This window comes from Hakea prostrata, chromosome 4 (genome assembly GCF_041222555.1).
Source record: "Hakea prostrata isolate BN-2017 chromosome 4, UWA_Hpros_2, whole genome shotgun sequence".
NCBI lineage: Eukaryota > Viridiplantae > Streptophyta > Magnoliopsida > Proteales > Proteaceae > Hakea > Hakea prostrata.
Window position 1 is genome coordinate 17,898,224 of NC_142603.1, and position 26,755 is coordinate 17,924,978.

General features: G+C 36.6%; 1 protein-coding gene across 3 annotated transcripts; it reads left to right on the plus strand.

Moving 5' to 3' along the window:
• The first annotated feature begins 535 nt into the window (after positions 1-535).
• LOC149018284 (uncharacterized) lies at positions 536-25,584 on the plus strand. 3 transcript variants are annotated; one of them, XM_089152584.1, is made up of 17 exons: positions 536-909; positions 12,165-13,263; positions 13,425-13,712; positions 13,829-16,668; positions 17,902-17,972; positions 18,058-18,163; positions 18,235-18,333; positions 18,442-18,542; positions 18,869-18,919; positions 19,173-19,917; positions 20,023-22,375; positions 22,475-22,528; positions 22,637-23,464; positions 23,699-23,812; positions 24,301-24,408; positions 24,500-24,592; positions 24,770-25,584. In XM_089152584.1, exons 2-4 carry the CDS (start codon positions 12,178-12,180, stop codon positions 16,652-16,654), a joined length of 4,200 nt encoding a protein of 1,399 aa, XP_089008710.1. In that variant the 5' UTR covers positions 536-909; positions 12,165-12,177; the 3' UTR covers positions 16,655-16,668; positions 17,902-17,972; positions 18,058-18,163; positions 18,235-18,333; positions 18,442-18,542; positions 18,869-18,919; positions 19,173-19,917; positions 20,023-22,375; positions 22,475-22,528; positions 22,637-23,464; positions 23,699-23,812; positions 24,301-24,408; positions 24,500-24,592; positions 24,770-25,584. The 3 variants fall into 3 exon arrangements, with proteins under 3 accessions (XP_089008710.1, XP_089008709.1, XP_089008708.1); XM_089152583.1 differs by lacking the exons at positions 18,869-18,919; positions 19,173-19,917; positions 20,023-22,375; ... (4 more) ...; positions 24,500-24,592; positions 24,770-25,584 and having other exon boundaries at positions 17,889-17,972; positions 18,442-18,648; XM_089152582.1 differs by lacking the exons at positions 18,869-18,919; positions 19,173-19,917; positions 20,023-22,375; ... (4 more) ...; positions 24,500-24,592; positions 24,770-25,584 and having other exon boundaries at positions 18,442-18,648.
• Positions 25,585-26,755: the final 1,171 nt, after the last annotated feature.

A 26,755-nucleotide genomic window follows, 5' to 3' on the forward strand; every position in this document is an offset into this window, starting at 1 on the left:
ACAACAGGAACGAAAGCGGAGCGGGCGGAGCGAAACAAAACCCCACGCAAGCAACAACCGGCCAGCGCAAGCAAAACAAAAGAAGGGGGCAGGCCGAGGCAGGCAGAAAACAAAAACAACAACAGCGGAGACAAGAAAGACAAACAAAGCACGGCCCAAAAAAGAAAACCCACCCCACCCCAACCAAAAGGCAGACGCACCACCGCAACGGGCCCAGCCCCCCGGCGAACAGACGAGCAGGCGGGAGCGGGACACAAAGGACAGAGGGCGGAGGGAAGACGGAAGCCAAAAACACCCAAACGCACCGCACCCACCCAAAGGGCAGCGGCGGGCGCACCGGGGGGGGCACCAAGACGGCGGCAAGGGCACCGGGGATGCATATCAAGGGAACGGAAGGCGGCCCGGATGGACGGACGACCTGGGGCGGCGAGTTTTCAGTTTCGCCGACCGCCGCGGGCGAGGGGATATCGCCGATCTCGTTCGGCCATGTGTTTCGTTCGGTGGACCGACCCGGCGATCGGCGAATGCGTCCATGGGCATAATAACGAATGAGAATTTTAGCAGTTTCCTATTTTGGCACAGCAGTTGGCCCAAATTTTGTACGATAAACTGATTTATAAAACATGTGTTGGTTCAACAAAATCACAATCTAAAAGCTTCGAAAGCCCTAACCGTTCTTTCTTCTTCCATTCACACGTCTGTGAAGAATCTCATTCCAAAACTAGACGAATCTCTCTCTGTCTCACTCTATTCTCTCTCAAGATCGCTCGAAAAGGCTAGGATTCATGCAAGCATCTTTCGCTCAAACGTTATTTCGATCAATTATCTCTCTCTTGCATCTCTCGTTCTACGGTGAAGAGGCATTGTTTATCAGAAACACCATCGTTCAAATCGTTCAACTCTGTTAAGGTACTTTTCCTGCAACTCAGAATTTCTAGTTTCATGGTTGAAGAGAATGAATCAAGGTGCTTGTACTTGTTATTCTCTTCAGTCCATATAACTGTAGCATGTTTGTCTACCATCTTCGTCCGTGGCTTGAGCTCCTACAGATCAAGTCTACTCTGTTCATTGTTTTGACTTGAGCTAGAACTGGTTTGGGAGGTCACCGATTATTGAGGATACCACCAAGAACTATTGCCCAGGTGAATCTCAGGGCTCCAAACCCAGAGGCCATTTTTCCAAGAACTGTAAGATTGAAGAGCGAATAAATTCTGCATCTTCTCTGGTGCATTGACAGTAGATTTTAAAGGAGGACTAGCTTACATTGGTCCTTGGTTCTGTTGCGAGGGGTTAAAGGTGAAGTAGGAGCTGAGCAACCTGGTTGAAGTGGTGCCTTGTTTGGTGATACCTTCACACATTTATCTTGAGAAGAGAAAAGGGATTCACAGAAGAAAAAAAAAGTTTCAGCTAAAAACACAGCTTGAAGCTAAGAAAAGATGTGGGGTTCGATATGAGTGTATTGTTGTCTTTTGAATTGCACTTCTGATATTGTTAGACGTATGGGTACACTTGAGAGAGAATTTTCCATTTTAGGGGAGCATCAATGGTGAATATTATTGTAGGGTAGGGGAGAGTCAAACACAGTGTGCAGGCGGACATAATAAATGGACTCAGAATATTCATTTCCTATGATATGAATCTCCCTAGAAATACTGATAGCTGCTTTCTACGCTTTTTTATATGAATCTCCCAAGCAATACAGGGTAGCAGCTTTCTATGGTTTTTGATATGCTGCTTGGCTATTCAGTTTTTGTCGGTTAATTTCTGTGTCTTGAGATGCATTTTTTTCTTCTAACATTCTCCTGGAGTTTTGCCTGTACTGTAAGTCAGTAACTCAAGTTGTTAAAAGAGCAGCCTGATATATTTTATTAAATGGGCCATAAATACCTACTTCTCTCATGGAATTAAACAAGACTTGAAATTATATCTAGGAGTTGGTATTATTTAAATCTGAATGTAGTAGTGCGGATGAATTCTGTACCAGTCCTGGGTAGTGTTTTCTTTTTCAAAAGGAATTGCTGAATCAGATGTAGTTGCTTTGAAATCCTCTGGTTTCCCAACACTTGTGCTGCCATTGGAGGCTTCAAAAATGCATTTTATTGCTCTACTGGTAGTTACAAATGCTGCTGTCCTGTTATTTTTGTGACTGCTTGTGTCTTGCTAGTTTTCTTGCTCCTCCACCTGTATAAATATCATGCCATATTTCTTTTGACTAAACAAGTTTTTGTCCACATTGACATTTATTGTGAGCAACTATGTATTAACTGCTTGTATTTGCTTTATTTTATTTTATTTTTATCTTATTATAAGAAAAACGAGCCCATTTTATACATACCATACATGATTCTATGCCCATTTTGCTAGAGAAATGTGCCCATCTGTCCCAACCATACAAGATTTCAGTACCTATTTTGTGCCCAATTTGCCCAAATTGGCATAGAAGCGTAAAAAGTTCATTCTATTCCCAAATTGGCATAGAATGATTGCCATACAACCCCTAAGTATAGGGGAGTGATAGAAATTTCCCCTTAATGTAAGTCATTCCATTCCAATTAAAGGAAATGTTAACATTGTGTCAGCTTAACTGATCCTAACCCTTCATCTCCTCAAATGTCCAATACACCCACCAACAATCGTTTTTGCAATGTTGTTCCAAAGGGAATAGCCAACATTGCGATTTTTGGGATATAGATGACCATTCTGATTCACACTGTTTTCAACATGGATATCCGTCCTCTTGGCTTTCACAATTAAAATGATGATAATAATCATCGTAATCTTGCATTCTCAAAGCCACAACGTTGCAACATGATAGTTTCAGCCACATGGACATCTTTCTTCTTAACATATTGATATGAGTATGTCTTAATCCTTGAACCAACAACATTTGTCTCTATCGCTCCAATAATAACAAGTGAACAAATCAAGTAGCTTCTTTCGCTTCTTCCAACCGGTACTTGTATGTTGTTGCCTTATTCCTCCTTTTGGATAATTGATACTGGTGCAATTAACTAACTATATGATTTCAAGCTCTTAAGTTATTTTCATCCATCAACACCTTGTTCTTTTTATTTGTTTACCTAATGGGTCTAATGTGCTAGCTACAATTGTTGGAACTGTTCGTTTATTTCCAAATGTTACCTTATTTAATGTCTTTACATGTCCCCTCATTTGAATACAATTTGTTGTTTGTTAGTAAAACTTACTACCCAGTCTAATTGCCATGTTATTTGATGAGTGCATTTATGTGTGAAACCTTAAGAGTATAAATCATATTTTTCACACATTTTAGACAAGCTTACTTTGAAGTGTGTGTGTGTGTGTGTGTGTGTGTATATATATATATATATTTGTATTTGCAAGATAAATTTGATAAAATGGCGAATGTGGAGCTTAAAGGAATGAAAAGGAACATTTTGGAGGATGTTTAAAGGCCAGGGTCAATCTCTTCTTGTGGGTCCCCATTTGAGAGCTTGGATTAGAAGATATGAAGCCATTTTCAGAAGTACAAAATGAGGTTTTTAGTTTTAGTTTATTTTTGTTTTTCTTTTTCCTCCTCATGGATATTCCCTTTTACTTAGAATATTCTCTTTTACTGTTTAGTCTTGTATTGAAAATGTGAAGCATTTCCCTCGATTTTCACTGTATAAAAAGCCAAGCCCCACTCCTATCTAGATATACTGAAAATTACTTAAGCATTGCTTCCTTGGTAGAATCCCCTTAGTTGGCTTTTCAAGTGAAAATCCCTCTTTTGGATGTCTATATACCAGATTTTCACCTATGCAAATGTTTTGAAAGATATATGCACTTTTAAAAGAATCACTAGTGTTTCCAACAAGACATTCTTGGCATTTAACATCAGTTCCATAATTACTCAACCTATAGCAAGCAAGTATAAGATCCAAGGGGTTCTACTATAGCTTGTGTTATAGGCAATACTTATATTGGGCATGCTTTACTTAATTTTGGTGCAAGTGTGATTTTTTTGCTTTACCATGTTTATAAGCAAGTTACTAGGATTAAGAGAACTAAAAGCAACTAGAACTACTCTTTAGTTGGCAAATATGTTAGTTAACCTTCCTAAAAGGATGGTTGAGGATGTTTTACTTAAGGTGAGAGAATTTATTTTTCTAGTTGATTTCATTTTATTAGATATTATACCTTTTTCAATTAATGATGAAATCCCAATAATTTTAAAAAGACCATTTTTGGCTACTACCGATGCATTAATTAATTGTCGGAATGACCTCTTACAGTTGTCTTTTGGAAATCAAACTGTGGAGTTCAATAGTGTGGAAATAATTGAATCCTTAGGTAATCAATGTGACCCCTAAGCATCCTATTTATAATAATGTGAAATATAGAAAGTTACATAATTACTCTCACTAACCAACTGAATAATTAGTAACTACCACAACTTATAATTAAACCAACCCACAAATAAACCGAACCAACCAACAAATATGTTCAGGACAGGGAAGCAACTACACATGGAAGAAGAAATCAATATATTTGAGGATTTTTTAGATTTTTCGAATGATCTAGTTTCTAATTTTGATATTGATTTTGATTTTGAATTTCAAGAACGTATGAATATGTTGGATCATGATAGTGAAACTTTCTTTTCTGAAATCTTAAGTCTTCACACACATCTTTGAAGCCTATTAGACTCCTATCCATATCCATTCCTAAGCCATTAATCATTGAACCCCCTAAGCTAGAATTGAAAGAGTTTCCTTCGAATTTGAAGTATGCTTTCTTGGGAGAAGATAATATTCTTCTTGTCATTATTGCCTCTGTTTTAAATTTTGATTAAGAGGAAGAGTTGATCACATTGTTGAAAGATAATAAAAAAATATTAGGTTGGTCTATGATTGACATCAAAGGTATAAGCCCTTTTATTGTACAACATCATATTCACCTTATAGAAGATGCCAAACCTTTTAGGAACCTCAACATATGATGAGTATTTTCTTAGACATGGTGAAGGTTTATTTAAGGTTTTTGGGGATGATTTTTCTATTCATGATTTCTTTTATTTGGAGTGCCTTCCCCATCTTAAATTGAAATTGGAGATTTCTACAGAAAAGATTAAAGCTTTCTATGATAAATATATTCTTAAGAAATGTATACCCTCCTATTTGTCTTTGTTTTTTTTTCTTTTCATGCATGCATTAAGGACATTGCATTAATTAAGTATGGGGGAAGCTTAAGCTTCTTTGTAAATTTTGATTTTGGCTTTTGATGAGTATATATACCTTTTCTATTGTTATGATGTGTGAAAAAAAAAAAGAGTTTTATTTTGGTACTCATCAAAAACACATAAAAACCCTATTGTGAGGAAGGTAACTTGTATGTATCTTGAGATGAGCGTTCCATAGAAAAATAAGAGGTCCTACAATTAAGGTGTTAGACCATCTATGGGTTGTTCTTTGGTTAAGAGTTGAGATCAATTTTTGTATGGCATGAAAAAAAACCCAAAAAAAAAAAAAAAAAAGTAGAAAGCAAAGATTGAATTCCTTGGAATTGGAAAGGGCACTTTGACTCAAGAATCATGGAGGGAGATGGAAAGAAAGAACTTTAGCATCACCGTCTATGTGAGTATATGCACAAAAGTGAAGCTACAAAATAACTTGGGATTCTGGTGTTTGTTCTACCATGTTATACAAGTCAACCGTAGTGGAGTAGAGTGGAGTTGACTACTCTAAAGAAAAAAATGATATACAAACGGGGGGAAAAAGGAAAAAGAAAGAAGAAGAAAGAAAAGAAATCAGTGTCAATAATGTCTTGGTGAAAATGTTTGATTAAAAATACTTCAAAGCCTTAGTCCTTGATCCCCTTTACCTTATGAGTGGGTTTGCTTAAGGGAGAGGTGTATTTGAAATTTATAAGGTGAGTCTCTTTTTGAGATATATGCTTGGATTCAAGAGTTAATATGGGGTAATAAAGTTCAAGTGTGGGGGCGGGGGTTTTAAATCAAGTGTGAGAATAATTTTCATAGTTATGGATTGTGTATGTGTGTTTTTTTTTTATTGTCGTAGTTAGAACTAAACATTGTTTATTTTGAGCTAAATTAGAATTTTGGGTGTATATTCACTGCAAACACCCACAAGACAAAACTCATCCTCTAGGGGTATCCTAGTAGACTAAAGGCTTGTTGCAGATGCTAAGTGCAACCATGATTCCTACGAAAGTGAGTTAGGATTTTATTTTCTTACATTAGTTTCTTTCTTTCACTTGTTTGTTTCTTTATTTTCACTTTAGGACAAGCATAGTTCTAGTGTGGGAAATCTGATGAGCGCATTTATGCGCGAAATCTTTGATCATGAATCAAACATTTTTACACATTTTAGACAAGTTTCCTTGAAGTATTTTCGTGTTTTTATATTTGCTAGGTAAATCTAACAAAAGGCCAAATGTGGAGCTAAAAGGCATGAAAAAGAATGTTTTGGAGGATGTCTAAAGGCCATAATCAATCTCTTCTTGTGGGTCCCCATTTGGGAGCCTGGATTAGAATATATGAAACCATTTTCAAAAGGACAAAATGGGATTTTTATTTTTAGTTTATTATTTTTAATTTTCTTTTGCCTTCCTCATGTACATTCCCTTTTACTTAGAATATTCTCTTTTATTGTTTAGTCTAACATTGAAAATGTATAGCATTTTTGTCGATCTTTTACCTTATAAAAATCCAAGCCCCACTCCCCTCTAGATATACTGAAAATTACTTAAGCTCTTCTTCCTCGGTAGAATCTCTTCAGTTGGTTCTTTAAGGGAACCGGTTACCTTTAGTATACTTTTATTATTCAAGTAAGCCTCTTTCTTTTCCTTACATTTTTTATTTAGTTCAATTTTTCTTTTCGAGTAGATAGAAATTTTCTTTATGCGTTATAGTTTATCTTTTTATTGAATAAATTAGAGTTGTTATTTTCAATTCTCGCCATTTTCATCTCCTTTTTCTCTTGCAAAACTTTTTTCTCTTAGGATTCCAATCCTAGTGAGAAGGGTTGGAGTAGTTAGATCGGGCTAAGTGTAGTAAAATTTTGTTTATTCAAGAGCAATGCACATTTTGCATCAATTGAAAGAATGAGATCGCATACTTCCTCCTTGCGATTGACCTGTTTGCTGCACGATCCATGCGCTTGCGGATATTCATATTTAGTTAACAACATTATTTTTCTTCGTGATTGTTGCCTTTTTCAAGACCGACAGAAGAAGACGACATTTGTGACAGGTAAAAGACACAATTGTCTTTATCTTCTAGAATCATCCATTCCCGTGGCTTTTGTGACTCCTCCTGTTTCCCATTTTGATATTTGGCATTGGCACCTTGGTCACTTCGCTTTTTTCATTTTTCCTAAATTCAAGAATTTAGATACTGCTGTATGTTTTTCTAATAAATGCACTTGCACCATGTGCCCACTAGCAAAACTAACCTACTTACCATTTTCCTCTATTATGATCTCTACTAAACCATGCTATGAATTGGTGCATTTAGATAATTGGGGTCCTTATAATACCTAGTTGCTTTCTGGGGCTTGATATTTCCTAACTATATAATGTACGATTACTCACGTGGTATATGGGTTTATTTAATGGCTTATAAGTCTAAAGCTAATTCCTTAATTCATTATTTTTTTTCACCTTTGTTCAAACTCAGTTTAATGCCTCAGTTCGTCAAATTCACCCTAATAATGCATGTGAGTATTTTTTTTAATAGGGATACCTCACTCTTTTTTTGTTTCTTAGGTGTGGTTCATCAATCTAGCTATATTGACACTCCACAACAAAATGCTGTTGTGGAGCTAAAGCAGTACCACCGTCTAAATATTGCTAAAGCCCTTCATTTCAAAGCAAATTTACATTTTCAACTTTGGAGTGGATGCGTTCTCATTGCTACCGACCTAATTAACCACTTACCAGCACCTGCACTCCAAGACAAAATTCCTTATGAAATCATTTTCAACCAAAAACCTACATTCTCTCACCTCAAAGTCTTCGGATGCCTCTGTTTTGGTCGAAATATAAACACCAACCATAAATATGATCGACGTGCTTCTCCTAGCATTTTTGTTGGGAATCCTTTTGCACAAAAGGGTTTCTAAATTTATGAACTTTCCTGAAAAAGCATCTATATTTTTTGTGATGATGTATTTTATGAAACCATGTCCCCTACCAATTATATTCATCACCTATAACCTCCCCATCTAATGTTTTTCCTTTACCCGCCCTTTTGAAATTTACTATGATACATATCCTCTTCCTCCAGCACAAACCTCCACTCCCACCCTCAGATCTTGCCATTGACTCCACTCATAGTGAGTATATCTCCACCAATGACTTCTACCAATTCTCAAATTCCTCCTTCCACATGCCCCTCATACACTCATCACAAACTAAGTAATTGAAAAGATTACTATTTGCCTTTTTGCCTAAGCAAATTCGTCTTCAACTGTTGGCCGAGGTACGCATTATCCCCTTGCATGTTCCTTAAGACCTTCATATGATATTTATTGACCTAGAAAAAGCTTATGATAGAGTCCCTAGAGCGTTAATTTGGCAAGTATTAGAGAAAAGAAGTGTTGCAAGTAAATATGTAGATATAGTTAAGGATATGTATGATGGTTTGGGGACTAGTGTTAGAACAGTGGGGGGATAAAGTAATGAATTCCCGATAACAGTTGGGCTATATCAATGGTCGACTTTAAGCCCATATCTATTTACATTGGTAATGGATGAATTAACCAAAGACATTCAAGATGAGGTCCCTTGGTGTATGGTTTTTGCGGATGATATTGTGTTGATTGATAAGACCCAAGTGGGGATTAATACCAAATTAGAATCATGGAGAGTAGCTTTGGAATCAAAAGGCTTTAAACTTAGTAGATCGAAGACAGAATATCTAGTTTGTAACTTTAATCATGATCGGGCAGATGATGAGGTGGTGATACTTGATGATAAAGAGATTCCTCAAAGTGATTGTTTTAGGTACCTAGGTTCAATCATAAGTAAAAGAGGTGATTTAGAGGATGAGGTTTCCCAAAGAATTAAAATAGGGTGGATGAAGTGGAGAGGTGCGTCCGGGGTCTTATGTGATCGGCGTATTCCATTAAAGCTTAAAGGAAAATTTTATAGGACTGTTGTTCGACTAGCTATGATGTACGGTGCAGAGTGTTGGGCTGTTAAAAAGAATTATATAGATAAACTTAGTGTAACAAAAATAAGGATTCTAAGATGGATGAGTGGCAAAATTAGGATGGATAAGATAAGAAATGATCATATTAGAGTTGGTCTGGGAGTTGCTCCCATAAGTGATAAGCTTCGAGAAAGTCGTTTGAGGTGGCACGACCACATTCAACGGAGACCTATAAATGCCCCCATACGGAGAAGTGATATAATCCATATTGAAGGAACTAAAAGAGTTAGGGGTAGACCTAAGATAACCTTAAGAGAAGTGGTGAGAAAGGATATGTATAGCTTAGGCCTTGTTTTTAGCATGGCCTCAACAGGAACTGACTGGAGGGCAAGAATCCATGTAGCCGACCCCATTTAGTTGGGACAAGGCTTATTGTTTGTTGTTGTTGTTGTTGTTTTCTCACTACTAAGCTTACTAGTTTTGCCCAAGCCATGAAACATAATGAGTGGTGTGATGCTATGCGGAATGAGATTCTTGCTCTACTTTGCAACAATACTTTGTCCCTTGTTCCATACCCCCTGGCAAGAAGGTATTAGATATTTAGATCCAAGTGGGTTTTCAAAAGCAAAGGATGGGGTTGATGGTTCTATTGAGCGATGAGAATTGTTTGGTTGTTGAGGGATTTAAAGAGATTGGGGGCATTAATTACCATGATACATTTGCCCTTGTCGCGTAACTTGTTTTTGTATGTGTTCTCCTTATCATTACAGTAGCTCATGTATGGCAAATTCATTAATTAGATGTCAATAATGCATTTTTGCATGAGGATCTTCTTGAGGAAGTATACATGACACCACCACATGGATATTATTGAAAGGGGGAAATAGTGTTTGCAATTTGCAGAAGTCGTTTTATGGACTCAAATAAGCATCTTGCAGTTGGTGTTCCAAGATAAGTTACCAACTGCCCTACTTGGTTTTGGTTTCACTCAATCTCAAGTTGATCACTCTCCTTCATTGTTCTTCATCAATAGTTTGCTTCAGTTTACATTCTAGTCTACGTTGACGACATTGTTATAATAGGTTTTGATGCTACTTTACTCCAGGATATTAAAACTCACATTAATGAGCAATTTCATACCAAAGATATTGGACTTTGAAATGCTTTCTTGGCATAGAAGTTGCACGTTCTCATCTACGTCTTTACCTTTCCCAAAGAAAGTATACTTTTAATATTCTCAATGATTGTGGCATGACCGACTCTCAACCCAAAGATTTTCCGATGGAATAAAGTCTAAAGTGTTCCAATTCCACAAGCACCATTCTCTTTGATCCATTACCTATTGTCACTTGGTTGGTGGCTTAATTTACCTCACTGTCATTATACCTGACATTGTCCACACTGTTAACATATCAACGTAGTTTATGCATTAGCCAAGACAACCACATAAGCATGATGCACTCATTTATTGAGGTAATTAAAAGGTACTCCTGGCCAACACATCTTTCTTCATGCCCAACTGGATCTACATTTGCAGGTTTTTTGTGACTTTGAGTCTTTGATTTGCCCTATGACTTGATGTTCCACAATGGGCTATTACATTCTTCTTGGTTCTAGTTCGATTTCTTGGAAAACAAAGAAGCAATCTACTATATCTTGCTCATTTGTTGAAGCTGAGCATAGAGCCATGGCAATTGCCACTTGTTAAATCATGTGGCTTTCATAGGAATTATGGGACCTTGGTTTACCATTAAAAAGGCCCATCCTCCTATATTTGTCATAATGAGGCGGTCCTTCGCATTTTTGCCAATCCAACTTTCTATGAATGCACTAAGCACATTGAGATAAGATGTTATGTCTTTCATGATAAAATACAACAAGGTTTGATTGAAACTGCAAAAATTACTTGTGCTGATCAACTCACAAATTTGTTTATCAAGTCCCTTGGTTGTGATCAATTTCAAACTCAACGTTTAAAATTCAAGTTGGGCATTCATGATTTGGATGCTCCACCTTGGGGGGGGGGGGGGAGGGATTATTAGTTGTATTTCTTTTTTTGGGGTCAAGCGTATTAATTGTAGTTACCGTTGATCAAATATGGATCAACATGTTCACCATATATTCAGTTTTTCATATTAGTTAACTCATATCTTGTATCCTTTTTTCTATTCTCTGTAAAAATGTTACATTCAGATTCTGGGTAAGTTAGCATAATTTTGGGAATTAGTTGTTAACGTATTATTCTCTCTTAATCTCATATTTTCTCTTTGAAGTCTCTCGAACTCTCTCTCTCTCTCTCTCTCTCTTGTTCTATCCTCTTTTATCTCTCTAATTTGAGAATATAAAATAAAATTTCTGAACAATACCAAAAGGAGAAGTATATTTGGATCAAAGTAGAAAGAGAGAGATGTTGAAGAGAGAGAAAATATAAACTTGCTATTGTTGTGGGATGATGGGTTGTTTAGTTAAGTTAATAGAATATTTAAAAATAAATAAAATTTTTTTTTGTTTTTTTCATTTTAGTAGAATTAATGATGGTTTAACACCAGTAAGTTTATTTATGTCAATCTTGCTTAAAAGAATGATCGTATTTCTGAAAATGACACTTGTCGAGGATCCTGACTTTGCCTTGAGGGGGAGTATTAAATGTATTTTTTTTGGGGGTCAAGATTATTAGTTGTAGTTACCGTTAATCAAATATGCTCACCATATATTCGGTTTTTTCATATTAGTCAATTCATATCTTGTATCCTTTTTTATATTCTCTATAAAAACGTTAGAATCAAATTTCGGGTAAGCTAGCATAATTCTAAGAATTAGCTGTTGACCTCTTATTCTCTTGCTTTGTGTGTGTTATATATGTATATTCATTTCATTATTCAATGTCATTCATTCCATGTCATTCAAAGGAAATGTTAACAAGTTCCATTCTTTATTTGGCACAATTCCCAAGTGGTTCTTTATAACTTGATTTATTTATTTATATTTTATATTATGTATAATGACCTTTTCTTCTTGAATTGTATAGATTTGAAGGAGACATGATAAAACAAATTGTTAAAGAAGTTTATGATAAATTGAACAAGAGACCCTTCAATCAAAATAACAGCCTAGTTGGAGCCGAATCTCACATAAGAGAAGTATTGAAACTTTTAGACATTGAATCTAATGACAGAAAAATTATCGGGATCCATGGCCTTGGAGGCATTGGAAAGACAACGATTGCTAAGGCTGTATGTAATGAAATCTTCAACCACTTTGAAGGGTGTAGTTTTATTGCAAATGTTCGAAAAGCTGCTCAACAACATAATGGACTTGTCATTTTGCAAAACCAACTTTTATGTGATACCTTGAAGTATGAAGGTAGAGATATTACTAGTGTGGATGATGGGACTAATGTGATCCAACAAAGGTTATGTTCCAAAAAAGTCCTTATTGTCATAGATGATGTGGATAAAGAAGATCAAGTAAAATATTTTGTTGGGGACCGTAGATGGTTTGGTGTAGGAAGCAAAATCATTATCACAACCAGAGATAAGCATATTTTAGACTTTTGGGAATCAGATGGAATTTATGAGCCACCACTAATGGATTCGGATGATTCTCTTCAACTTTTTAGCCATCACGCATTCAAAAGCCACCAACCTTCAGATGATTATTTGGATTTGTCAAAAGCCATGGTAGAAACTACTGGAAGACTTCCCTTGGCACTTCAAGTTATAGGTTCATCTTTATGTTCAAAGAGAAAACCAATGTGGGAAGACATGCTAAAGAAGCTGCAGAAAGTTCCAAATAATGATATCATGGAGAGGTTGAGAATAAGTTTTGATGGATTAGATGATGAGGAGAAACAAATATTTCTTGATATTGCCTGTTTTTTCATTGGCATGTATAAGGATACTGTTTGTTACATGTGGGAAGGTTGTGGCTTTCGTCCTTTAGTAGGACTTGATTCTCTTTGTGAAAAGTCTTTGGTAACGATTGGTGAAGGAGGTTTGCTAGAGATGCATGATATGCTTCGGGATCTTGGAAGGAGTATTATTTATCAAGAGAATGCCATTGAGCTAGGGAGGCGTACACGAATATGGTCTCAAGAGGATGTCTTGGATGTATTGCACACACAAGTGGTAGGTACCGGATAAACTTTTGGTTGTTTTTCTTTGACAACCTTGTGAATTAAGTTTTTGATGAATTTTCTTGATTTAGTACAAGAGCATTAGATGGACACTTAATTAAGTTTTTGTCTCTCTCTCTCTCTCTCTCTTCCTTTTTTTGGGTATATGTGCAGGGAACAAGTAGTGTCAGAGGATTCAAAGTTGATTTTAGACATATATTAGAGAATGAAGGCTTGACAAGCGAAGGATTTGTTGGAATGACACGTTTAAGGTTACTCCAGATTGATTATGCAAAATTCTCTTGGAACTTCACCCATTCTTTTTCAGAATTGAGATGGCTTAGTTGGAAAGGATGTCCTAACCAATTCACTCAAACTACTTTTTGTCCGCGTAAATTGGCGGTTCTTGATCTATCTTATAGTAATATCACAGCTGATTGGATGGGTTGGAACTACATCAAGGTCTTGCAGAAACTTCTCTCTTGTATTTGTTTTGTTAATATCAAAGTCTTTAAAAAAGAATATTCTCAAGTTATTTAGAGAAGTTAATATGATTTTTTTTTTAAATTTTTTTGCAGATGGCAAAAAATTTAAAGGTTCTAGATTTGTCATGTTGTCACCGACTATCTAAGACTCCTGATCTTTCCGCAAATCAGTTTTTGGAGGTATTGTGTCTTGAATATTGTGAGAATCTGGTTGAGATTGATGCATCCATTTGTTGTCTCACAAAGTTATTCTCATTAAACATTGGTGGGTGCAAGAAACTAAAGGATGTACCAAGTCAAATCAATAAGTTGACTGATCTCCAATATCTCAATTTAACTGGCACAACAATGGTAATGTTTGCAGAGAATTTAGGTTGTATGACATCACCGATAGACCTTGAATTGGGGTTTTGGTTGGAAGAGAGTACAATTGAACTCTCGGTTAAAATTTCTCAGGTAACTGCTATGAAAAGCCTTCGTTTATTCTCTTGCACTAGTTCTTCGAGCATCCCATGTCTTCCCCCATGCCTTACCAGCCTTGAAATTGATTTCTGCAAAGCATTTCAGAGTATCTCAGGTCTTCCCTCAAGTTTGACCAGCCTAAGGCTCCGAGAGTGCAACTCAGTGGTAAGAGTATCAAGTACATCAAGAGGCTTGAGAAATTTAAAGACATTTGATCTTGATGACTGTGAAAGCCTAGAAGAAATTGAAGGTTTTGATGACAAATTGGACTCCCTGGAGCACTTGAGCATTGAACTGTGCAAATCATTGCAAAAATTACCAAATCTGAGGGGCTCGATATATCTAAGGACTTTGCTGGTTTCCAGCAACAACTTCATATCTGATTTTGAAGGCGAGGGATTAGACTCTTTGGAGGAGTTGGAAATAAAAAACTGCAAATCACTAAGAAGAATACCTTATCTACAAGATTCGAAAAGGCTGAGGGAACTAAGAATCATAAATTGTCCTCAAGTGTTAAAGATTGAGTGCCTTGGGGACTATGAATCATTACAAGATTTGCACATCTGTAATTGCCGCCGTTGGATGGAAGGATTACCAAATCTTTCGAACTTACAGAAGTTGAGGAGTATAAATATTTATAATCTGATTAACTTAACCGAAATTCCAGGCCTTGATAGATTGGGATCCTTGCAAAGATTGAGAATAGAAGAATGCAAGGATCTATCAGAGATTAATGGCATCAATGGATTGGAGAACTTCGAGGGATTGAATATCATTTGCTGTAAAGCCTTGGAAAAATTACCTGATTTGTCAAACTTCAAGAAGTTAAAGCATTTATTGATTGAAGGTCACGCGAATCTGGATGAGTTTGAGGAATTGAATATCAGTCATTGTGAATTCTTAGAGGATCTGAAGATTAGTAGATTCAGTCACTTGAAAAGATTACCCGTTCTATCTCTCTTTAAAAATTTGAGTGATCTTCATATTGAAGGCTGCAACAATCTAAAGGAGGTTCTCTGTGTTGGTGAATTGAAATCCTTATTTGATTTGCATGTGAGTGGCTGTGATTCCTTAAGAAGATTACCGGATTTGTCGAATCTGAGAAAGTTCAAGAAGCTACATATTGAAGGTTGTAAGATTCTAACCAGGATTCATGGAGTTGATAGATTGGAGTCCTTACAGCGTTTGCATATAAGTGGCTGCGAGTCCTTAGAAAGCTTACCAGATTTGTCAAATTTGAAAGGGTTGGAGTGGCTACATATTGAAGGTTGTAAGATGCTATCCGAGATTCACGGAGTTGATAGATTGGAGTCCTTACAGAATTTGCGTATTAGTGGTTGTCAGTCCTTAGAAAGCTTACAGGATTTGTCAAATTTGGAAAGGTTGGAGTGGCTACATATTAAAGGTTGTAAGATTCTATCCAAGATTCATGGAGTTGACAAATTGAGGTTCTTAAAGAGTTTGCATATTAGTGGCTGTAAGTCCTTAGAAAGCTTACCGGATTTGTCAAATTTGGAAAGGTTGAAGTGGCTACATATTAAAGGTTGTAAGATTCTATCCGAGATTCACGGAGTTGACAGATTGGGATTCTTAAAGAGTTTTTATATAAGTGGCTGTGAGTCCTTAGAAAGCTTATCGGATTTGTCAAATTTGAAAATGTTGGCTGAGCTGCGTATTGAAAGTTGTAAGATTCTATCCAAATTTCATGGAGTTGATGGATTGGGATTCTTGCTAGATTTGGAAATTGTTAAATGTGAGTCCTTAACAATATTACCGGATCTGTGTAGCCTTGAAAGGTTGCGATCTCTAAATATTAGAGACTGTAGGAATCTTACCAAGATTCAGGGTTTTGACACATTGGAATCTTTGAGATATCTGAATATAATTGGGTGTGAATCCTTGGGAATATCACCTTATCTGTCAAAGTTGAAAGGGTTGATGACATTAAGTATTGACGGCTCTAAGTATCTTACCATTATTCAAAGTGTTGACACATTGGAATCCTTGAGGCGTTTGAACATAATTGGGAATGACTCCTTGGAAATATTTCCCGATCTGTCAAACAAGAAAAAGTTGACTGAATTAAGTATTGAAGGCTATAAGAATATTTCCGAGATTCAGGGAGTTGACACATTGGAATCCTTGACATATTTGAGCTTAACTGGGTGTGAGTCCTTGGAAATATCACCTGAACTTTCTAAATTGAAAAACTTAGAGATACTGATTGCCAAGGACTGTAGGAAGCCGACTGCCATTCAAGCTGGTAATAATCCATTGGGACATTTGATGGAATTGGACATTAGGGGGTGTATATCCTTGGAAGAATTACCAAATTGTGTAAAGTCAGACGAATTGAAGAAACTAAATGGTGTGCCCTGCACAGAACTAACTTATATTGATCGAATAAAACTCTTGATTGATGGTGGGTGCTCAAAGTTCCAACTGGCTTTGTTATGACAAATTTATTCAAGGTACTTTTGCCTCTATCTCAACAAAATCTGACTTCTGCATTTAAATTGATTTGTGAATTCTGTAGATTTTTTCCCCCATTCTTGAGAATCGATTCTAAGACCTAAACAAGTTCTTCTGTGAAAAACCATTGTAGAGAAGCACATGTTACCATTCCGTGAATGGCATTGCCATTATTTCTTTTTTGGTTGTTCAGACTTCAAACTGGCTAATGAATTTTGATCTTCTAATTGCAAACTTGTTTTTCTTTCCTTTAGCATTCTGGCTTCTATGAAGGTTTTGGCCCTTGAGTAACTGATACTAATGCAGTTATACATGGTTTCCACATCTTATTTCACTAGAATTATGGATAGAACAAGGAGGCAACTTCCCAAGGTAGGATTTTTGAAAACCTAAGATGGCAAAGTTCTCTAGTCAAGGCAAGTTAAATTAGAGTTATCAGTCTCTTTATTAGTTAAACTGGACTTTTTTCTTTTCCAGTTTTGCTTTCTTATCCTTTAAGTGCAAAGCATATGGGAGAATATATTTCTCTAAGTGAAATACCTAGGTTTTCTGTGCAAATTTAGGTCGGTTAAACTTGGGAAGCATATGGGCTAAGCCAAGACCTTGTCGTGCAGAGTGTAACAGATCTTAAAAACCATTGATAACTTATCTATCTAAAGTACATCTGTGGATGAGTCGATGAGATGTCCTTTTACTCCTCTTGTCAGCATAGGGTTTTTGTTGCTTTGTCCTGAAAATACAGTAGTTTAAAGCAGACAACACTAAAATAAGAAGCAAAAAATGGTGAATGGGAGTGATTGCCCCTAAGTTTTCTTCCCATACCACTAGCCGCTTCCATTTTGGGGTATTTCAGATTTAGCATATCATCCTTTGCTTCAACCTTCTGGCCCTTGGAGTGGTCTTGAGAGGAGTGATTAGCTTTGACATTTAGGATCTCCTCCATTGTAGTTAATGGTCAAAGAGACATTGACATTGGCAATGAACATCTCTGATTTATATCTTTACATGTTAAATTAGTAAAGCAATTAGGAATGAAGTCCAAAATACTCTGGTTATTGATCTGAGTCTGCATCTCTTATGATTGATTTTCTTCTTTTTTTCAGCTTAATGAATTTGGAATTTAGTTCAATGATATGTACTTTTCCAGACTTACTCTCTGTTTTTAGTATGACTGGTAGACACATTTTCAACCACTTCAATAGGATGATAGTTATGACAGGTGTTTTTGGCAGGAATTATATGGGAGCTCAAGTAGAAAATCTCTTGCCTTTCTGTGGAAGATTTGGAGCCGAAGAGGCAAAAGGTTTTATAAACAGTCCTGAACTGATTAAAGAAAGAATGACAATAAAATTTTCATAAAGTTGCTGAGCATGTGTTACATTTTGCAGGGAAATCTACTGTTATCAACATTACCAGTTAGTTTGAGTTTTCTCCTCTACCTGTCTTTTTGCAAGATCATGCTTTTCTCATTGTTCAAATGAACAAATATAAAAGGTAGACTCTTCTCAAAACAATTTACTAATTTTTCATTCATAAAGTTGCCAAGCATATGTTACATTTTGCAGGGAAATCTACTGTTATCTACATTACCAGTTAGTTTTCTCCTTTACCTATCTTTTGCAAGATCCTGCTTTTCTCATTGTTCAAATGAACAACTGTAAAAGGTAGACTCTTCTCAACACAATTTACTAATTTTTTGCCAATAAAGAAAAAGAAATCAGTTTGAGATTATGGACTCAAATGAGAAGTGAACTTCCTTAATGTTCATGTAGGTTTTGAATCAACTGCCAGGGGAAATAAGAATTGAGAAAGCACTTGGAGTTGGAGTAAGCCTGGAGGACTTTATCTAGCAAAAATGCACGATAAGACGAAGGTAGTTTCGGGTGGCTGAATTCAAGGAAGAAATGACAAAAGAAAGAAAGAAAAAAATGATGAGTTGCTGGATGAAGAAATGAAATGAATGAAACGTTGTCCAAAAAGAAGAAACTACATGAACCAGGACATGGAAGAAAACTGCAAACACTTTTTAGTAGTATGGCGTATGCAATCATAATTTAATAGATTTACACTGCTCATGATTAATAACTCACTGTATACAATTTTTTTTGTTATGATTAACACCATTAATTTTATATCTCTAAGATTACTATTGCAATTTTTGTCTAACTAATTGTGATTGATGCTTCATTTAACCAACAGGTTATTGAAGTGGCTGCACAAGTTTTCTAAGACTCACCTCCCTTATTTTAGGTAATACTTTTCTCCAAATTTCACTAGTCTCTCCCTCCCCCCTGGTGGCATTCAATTGGATGTGATGGATCCGTTGGAGCAGTCCCACAGTTTCATTAATGTGGTTCAGAGAAATCAAACAATTATTGATTTCTTGTTGTACATTATGTTCATTTCAAACAATATGGTTCCAGATTTGAGACCCTAATTGGGTAGAAGACACTAGTTTTCCATGTTATATAATTGTTCTTATATATTGACTTCCATTCATCAGGTTGATCGCGTGTAGGCCTCTGTTTCAGTTTCTACATTTCAGTAGCTAATAAGAGTCGGGGTTTGTAGTAGCAAATATGAATGGAAAGGCATTTTTTTGGTCTGTGGCTTCAAGGGATGATGGAGCAGAGTACGCTTGAACAACGTCTTGTGCTCACATTTGATAGCTATCTGTAATGCTGTTGGATGAAATTTTCATTTTCTACATAAATACATTATCATTACTTTGCAAAAATCATTGTTACATTGCAAGGACACTACCTGGGGAATATATTCAGCTTAAAAGCTGCTCACTCAAGGCCTCACTCTCAGCTTTTCTTTCAGCAAAGGTTAAATTATACACCATGGATATGATTTTGATGAATTATTGAGGCTACTGTAACTCTGTTCAAGCTTTGAATTTCACATTTTTGAGTTATCAAAATCTGTTAAAAAGACTAATTTTCTAAGGTCCCTAAACATAAAGCCAAAGGATACTTGGTTCCCAATGCATGTGATCCATGATTTTTCGGTTTGCATAAACTTGACTTTTGTTACATTTAACAATAATTGACTAATTTGGTTTGTGAATTTAGGTGTATGGCACTCTGGGGGAAGTTGTCTTTTGTAAGGAATGACGAGGTGGTTTGATTTCCAAGACCAGTAATAGCCTTAGCTCATATGTTGGGCAATCCATCTTTTTTGGTCTTCTTATAAGGCTATTCTGATTACTGGGAAAGCAGTGGACACAGGGAAGATTCTAAAGGGTAAGTGGTAAGGTTGGTAAGATTGAGAGTAACTTGGGCTTTAGTTCCTTTGTAGTGCAAGTAAAAAAAAAAAAAAAGGGGGGGGGGGGGGGATCTATTTTTCAGGGCTAGATGATCATGGTTCTGATTCCAAGCACAACTTTTGATGGTGATTGTTATCACTAACTCATGGCCATCTTTATCACACCATGACAACTGAGAGCTGTTGTATATAGCCTGCGTTGATATATGCCTCCTCTTCCATGCTCTCATCTTCTTTACATGCAGGTACTTTTTCTTTTTTCTTTTACTTTATTTTCTTTTTCAAAACTTTTAGAAGAACCCATAGCCCTGTCTCCCTCTAAGCCCAACCCTCTTTGCATCCTTTTCTGTAAGACTTATTCACAAGTCAAGAGAGATGATGCTCTGTTGGCACTTGGTTTTCCTAATGATGGAAATCTTATTTCCTCTGCTTATAATGCTTGTTATGGCTAACAAATTTGAAGTTTCTTGTACCAGTTTTCTTGGATATGGTGTGGTCATCTGGAATCATAGATTCCATTGATGCCATCAGGGTCTCTATTGGCATTGGCTATTATTCAATCATGCATTTTATTGGTAAGCCTTCAACCGAGCAAGATCAAGAACAAGTATGTGTTGATGGTTGCACCTATCATTTGGTGGTTTTGATTAACAGAATAAATAAGGTTTCTTTTGTGCTCTTATTCATGCGTGTTTACAGGTCTGATGCTTTCTAGGCTCTGTTCAAAAGCTGTTTAACTGGTTCACGTCTGTTTTGATTATCACTTCTTACTGTATTTGATACTCAAGAAATAAAAAACTGTTTAATCAATCGAAGGTAACTCCTGCTACTATACTTTTCGACAGTTTTTATATTCTGCCTCTTAGTCTTGGTGAAAACCATCTAGGGTTGACAGGTTACCAAGCATCCCTGTACCACTTAATATTTTTTAAAAGATTACGCAGTTAAAAGTTGAATAATAAACATATTAAAAATTGCAAGAATTTAAATGAGATTGTTGGTGTTGAACAAATTGGAATCCTTTGTCATCTTTTTAGGTAAAAGATCAATGGTATTAAAAGATTAAAAATATGTTATAGGAAATGTTCAATTACTGCCATCAGCAACCACAAAACAAACACAAAAAACCCAGGTAGGAAACCTGAGCCTAGGCAAGCCCAATGCATCTTTTTCTGATTCTATCAACTGAGCTCCTTTGCCACCTCAAAACCCCCCATAACAGCTTCAACTTCAGCATGAAAGCCGGTTTGCAAACCAATAAAGAGGTATAACACTGCACAATGTGTGCATTTCCATCTCTGAATACACCAGCGGAACCTGCACTTCCCAGATTACCTCTTGAGTTTCCATCTTGTCAATCTTGATCCACCTAGCAAAGTTTTCATCAGTAGGGAGCTCTTCAGGTCTCCTCATATTATCCGGATGCACCACCAGCCCAAGAGAATGAGTGAACATGAGACCATGTACAGGCAGTGGTCTCCCCTTTTAACAACAAACTACCACCCTTTATTTCATTTACCCAGTCTTGAGCACCCAACTACTCTCGCCCATTTTTTCCCTCATGCTGTCAATTATTTTGTTGTAACCAAACATAATAGGAAACAAGAATGAAACCTCTAAGCCAAACACTATCAGAGAGGACTTCATATTCCTTGATTTCCACAAACCACATAGCCCATCAAATGAGATACCCAGAGAATATTAAAACCCATTCCAAACTTCTTGAGTGTTAAGGCACAACACAAAAACAGTTAGAAACTTCTCCCTCCTTATGGCATAAGAAGATATCCTTAATACAGTCCCTCTTTAATATTTAATGCAGCTTCTGCTAGGAAAAAGTCCAGCATGTTAATTTATAGAGCATTTCTCAATTCATTAATTCATGCATATTATGTGCTCATGGCCATTTTTTTTTTCTCCACTGTTGTCTATATGCATGTTGTACATACTTATTTATGAATGTTCAGGAACTTATGATCTACTTCACAAATCAAATTTGTGCCAATATTTGAAATCTCTATGTGTGCTACACAAACATCATAGGATATATCTTTGTAGTATGCTTTGAGAAAATTTAAGATTTGCAGCTCAAAGACTTTCTCCTTTTTTTTTTTTTGGGTTTTCGATTATTATGCACTTGCTAATTTTTCACCAAAAAGAGAGAAATGACATAAGGAAGCTTCCTTAATGTTCATATAGGTATCAACTGCTTGGAGAAATAAGAAATGACAAAGCACTTGGAGTTGAAGCCCAGAGAACTTTGTCTAACAAAAGTGCCCCGTAACGTGAAGTTGGAGACTGTCAAGTGGCCGAATTGAAGGAAGAAAGAAAAAGATGAAGAGTTGCAGAATAAAGAAACCAAATGAAGGAAGAGCTGTTCGAGGAAAGAAACTAGATGACGCAAGAGACCAAAGAAGGCTGCAGAAGCTTTTAACAGTATGCATGCACAATCACTGGGTTTAGTTAATTTTGTAGTGATGAACAACATTAATTTATGCATTTCTATTTGTGATTGACGCTTAACTTCACTAACAGATTAATGAAGTGACTGCACAAGTTGTCTTGTACTCATCTGTCTTATTTTTGTAGGTAAGCTTTTTCTTTTCTAAATTTTTACATTTGAGCAGTCCCACAGTTTCACAGATGTGGTTAAGAGATATATGATGGAGTCTTGTGTCTTCTTTCCTTCCTCTTCAGATTGAGCAATTATGGATTTGTGTTTCATTTGTTGCAAGTTACGTTCTTTGACGCACTGTGGTTTCAGACTTGAGACCCTAACAAGGTAGAACTTGAGGTAACATTAGTGTTAGGTGCTGTTAGGACCCTGGGAGTATGCCATGTGGAGGAGAGAATGGGATTATAACTACCAACTGCTGGTTGGTGGATGATAAAAGGGGGAAAATATGTGAGAAAGGCATCTGATGTTTTATGCAAGTTTTGGGCAGACTTTGGCTGAGCCGCTGAGGGCACCCTTAGGTGTAGGGGGTGACCGGCACCATCAAAATCAGGTCTTTCTTTAGTGTCTTGCTGTCATTCTTATTAAGTAATCCAGATATTAGTCCAGTAATTGAATCCTATTAGTATTCCTGCTGTTCGATACACGCATTCCTAGTAGTGCTATACTTTTGTTCTTATATTGACTTACGTTTGATTCCTCAGATTGGATTTGGGTAGGCCTCTCTTCCAGTTTCTACATTTCAGTATGCTGATAAAGACGGGATTGGTAGTAGCAAATAAGAATAGAAATGCTTCTACTCTGGCGTGTGGCTTCAGCGGATAATGGAGCAGAGCATGGTTGAACAACAATTTGTTCTCACATTTGATTCCCTCTAGATTGTATCTTGATAGCTATCCAAAATGTTGTTGGATGAAATTTTCATTTTCTCAATATTTCTTTTCATGAAAAATGGCTTGTGATTACTTTGCAAAATTCTTAGTTACAGAGCAAGGATACTACCAAGGAAATCTATTCAATTGTAGAGTTGCTCACCCATGGCCTGATTCTCAACTTTCCTTTCAGTGAAGGTTAAATTATACACCTTGGATATGATTTTGATGAATTATAGAGGCTATTGTAGCTCTGTTAAAGCTTTAGATTTCATATTTTTGAGCCATCAAAATTTGTTAGACTAATCCTTGTAAGGTATCTATGATAAATCCGAAGGGTACTTGATTCCCAATGCATTTGATCCATGATTTTCGGTTTGCATAAACATGACTGTGTTACATGTAATGATGAATGACTAATTTGTTTTGCAGTTTTTAGGTGTATGGCCGAACTTGGGAAGTCGTCTTTTATAAGGAATGATAAGGTGGTTTGAATAGCAAGACCAGCAAGAGCCTCAGCTAAAAAGGGACAGATTGTAAAAAAAGGTAAGTAATCAGGTTAGAGTAACTTGGGCTTTAGTCTCTTGATAGTGCAAGTAATAGTGGGAAATCTACTTTTTAGAGCTAGATGATCATGGTTTTGATTTCAAGCAACTGTTGTTTGTGATTGTTAACTAACTCATGGCCATTTGTAGCACACCATGACAATTGAGTTATTGTAAATAGCGTGCCTTGATATATGGCTTCTCTTCCGTGGTCTCTTCTTCTTTGCTTGTGGGTGCTTTTTCTTTTTGCTTTTACTAAATTTTCTTTACTGAAAACTTTGGGAAGAACTTATAGCCCTCTCCCTGTCCAAGGCCAATTCTCTTCACAAGTTAAGAGAGATGATGCTCTGGGGCACTTGATTTATTTATTTATTTTTATTCTTTATTTGTTTAACAATGGGAATTTTATTCCCTCTACTTATAATGTCGATTAGGGTTACAGGATTTGAAGTTTCTTGTAGATGTTTTCTGATATGGTATGGTCATCAGGGCTCACAGATTCCATCAACACCACTAGGATGTCAATTGGTGTTGGATATTGTTCCAACATGCATTTTATTGGGAAGCCTGCAACCAAGTGAGCAAGATCAAGAACGAGTAGGTGTTCCTGGTTGCACCTATTTTTTGGTGGTTTTCATTAGCAGAGTAAATAAGATATTTTTGTTCCTTGTTTCATGTGTTTTTACAGGTCTCCTGCTTTCTTGGCTCTGATCTGAGCTTTAGAATGGGTTCATCTATATATCTGGGACTCGAAATATAAAAACTGTTTAAACAATCAAACGTAAGTCCTGCTACTATACTTTCTACGGCTTTCTATTGGCCAAAAGCTCTGAATATTCTGCCCCCACTAGTCTTGGTGAAAACCCATCATGGAATGACTGGTCACCAAGCAGCCTTGTACTGAATATTTTTGTACCTCAATGGCCTGTAGTAGCTGACCCAACACTTACATTTGCAGGTTATGAGTCATTAGAGACTATTGGGTGGTATTTTTGTTCTGTGAAAGATGGCAGGTGCTTGAATCAAAAGACTGGTTTTGTTAATCAGGGAGATCTACTTGTGGCCATGGTAGCTGGCTTTTGGAAATGGTGTTTCAGGACCTTGACGTGGGAAGCTGATCTCTTATGATCCAAAGCCAAATGCCCAAACTTAGTGGATTTGCTACCAGAATCTAGATTACCGTGGCCTTATTATCCAAACTCCAGTTTATTTGTGGACAGTGACATCCTTTTGATGCTATGTTTTATTAGATGTGTTGTCTTGGCCTTATAACAAGGCAGCAAGCATGCCTGGTTGTATACCCAGAAGCTCCATGCAGTACCTACATTTCTTAATACAATTTATTTTGTTTTATCCAAAAAGAAAGTTGAGTAGAAGAGGGACACTGACTAGAATGGATGGAATTAGGGTGAAATTAAGTTGAAAAAATAGAACAACGAATAATGTTGCGAGTCCACTTGTGATTCCCACTGAAATCTCACAAGGCAGCCTCTTAAGAATCTGACCCTAGTGGTACTGCAATTTTCTCCCCACACAAAACTTTCATAGCAAAATCATGGATATGGCCTGTGGCCTTTTCACATTTTTCGGGGCTCACAAAACACCCAACTGATTTAGACTCCAAGACTAATTAAAAATATAGCTGATTGGAAAATTGGCAATGAGCAACATGAACAAAGTTTGGGAATGAACACTGATTCAGCTTGGATGCGATTATCATGGTATCTCAGATTCAGCACGTTCTAGTGGAGTTAAATGTGATTCTGGTTTTCTTTGTGGAGCTTGAATTGGAGTTGGGAGCGGGTTTGTGGAGCTATAACGTTTGGTTTCAAAATTCTGATGGCGAAAACAGATTGCTTGGTGTGAACTAAAGATAGCTCCAACTTTGCTATTGAGACTATGGCAGTTATTAACAACATTCTCCATCTCAAGAACTGATACGTATAAGTACCCAATTTAGCAGCTGAAATTAAAATGGATTCTATTGAGTTTGGAGACCCTAAAGTCAAACCCATCTAGCATATATCTAGCCGTAGAGTTAAACCCATTATACACACCCACTTACTCTTCTTCTTCTTCTTCTTCTTCTTCTTCTTCTTCTTTTTTTTTTTTTTTTTTGGATGGATGTATGCATGTCTTATACACAGACCAATTGAGATCAATCAATTTCCCTCTCCTCTCTTTATCTCTCCATTAGTACATCTAAGGGAGGTGTTTAGGGTGTTTTGACTTTGTGCAGAGGAATTGAGGGGTTTGTGGTCTCTTAGATCCCTTGCCTCCGCACTAATCCCTTCGTGAGGATCCTCAGTAGGAGTTGGTTGGATATATCCCTCTAGCATTACAAATCAGACCATATTAGGTGGGTTCTTTATTAACATTTTTAGCCAGTAGGACTCACTGACTCAGAGGTATTGCACTCTTCCTCTTTAAACCTCCACCAACCCCCCCCCCCCCAAAAAAAAAAAAAAAAATTTAGAGATATCCAAAAATATATACAAAAAATTACGGACATTTCGAAAATAGTTTAGATTGATAGATACACCCCAAAATGTTTCTTAAAATAGCAACCACCCTCTTTTTCTTTAAAAATTAGAGGAAGAGACAAATGTATCTTTAATAGTATTTTTGTATTAGAATCAAATTATGATTTTATTCTATTCTATATATTATAAAATAAAAAGACGAATATACCCTTCATCTTCCTTCCCCCGCCTCCCATTTTGCCACCAAGATCTATGATTTCTTTATTACTACAAATAAAATCTACCATTTCTTTGTCACCCAAAAGAAATCTACGATTTCTACCAAAAAGAGAAGGAGCAAATTGCACCCGCACCCCAAAAAGGAGGCCGTAAAGCACAGGAAAACATCCTCTGCTGTGCACATCTATGTGCACAACAATACACTTTTGTACCAAATGGTTGGCAGAGAAAACAAAGCAAAC

Bases quoted from the DNA above. Each gene is read 5' to 3' on its own strand.
- LOC149018284 (XM_089152584.1), top strand. From the start codon at position 12,178: ATGATAAAACAAATTGTTAAAGAAGTTTATGATAAATTGAACAAGAGA. The intron at 13,264-13,424 runs GTAGGTACCGGA...GTATATGTGCAG, and splicing joins ATGTATTGCACACACAAGTG to GGAACAAGTAGTGTCAGAGG. The intron at 13,713-13,828 runs GTCTTGCAGAAA...ATTTTTTTGCAG, and splicing joins TGGGTTGGAACTACATCAAG to ATGGCAAAAAATTTAAAGGT.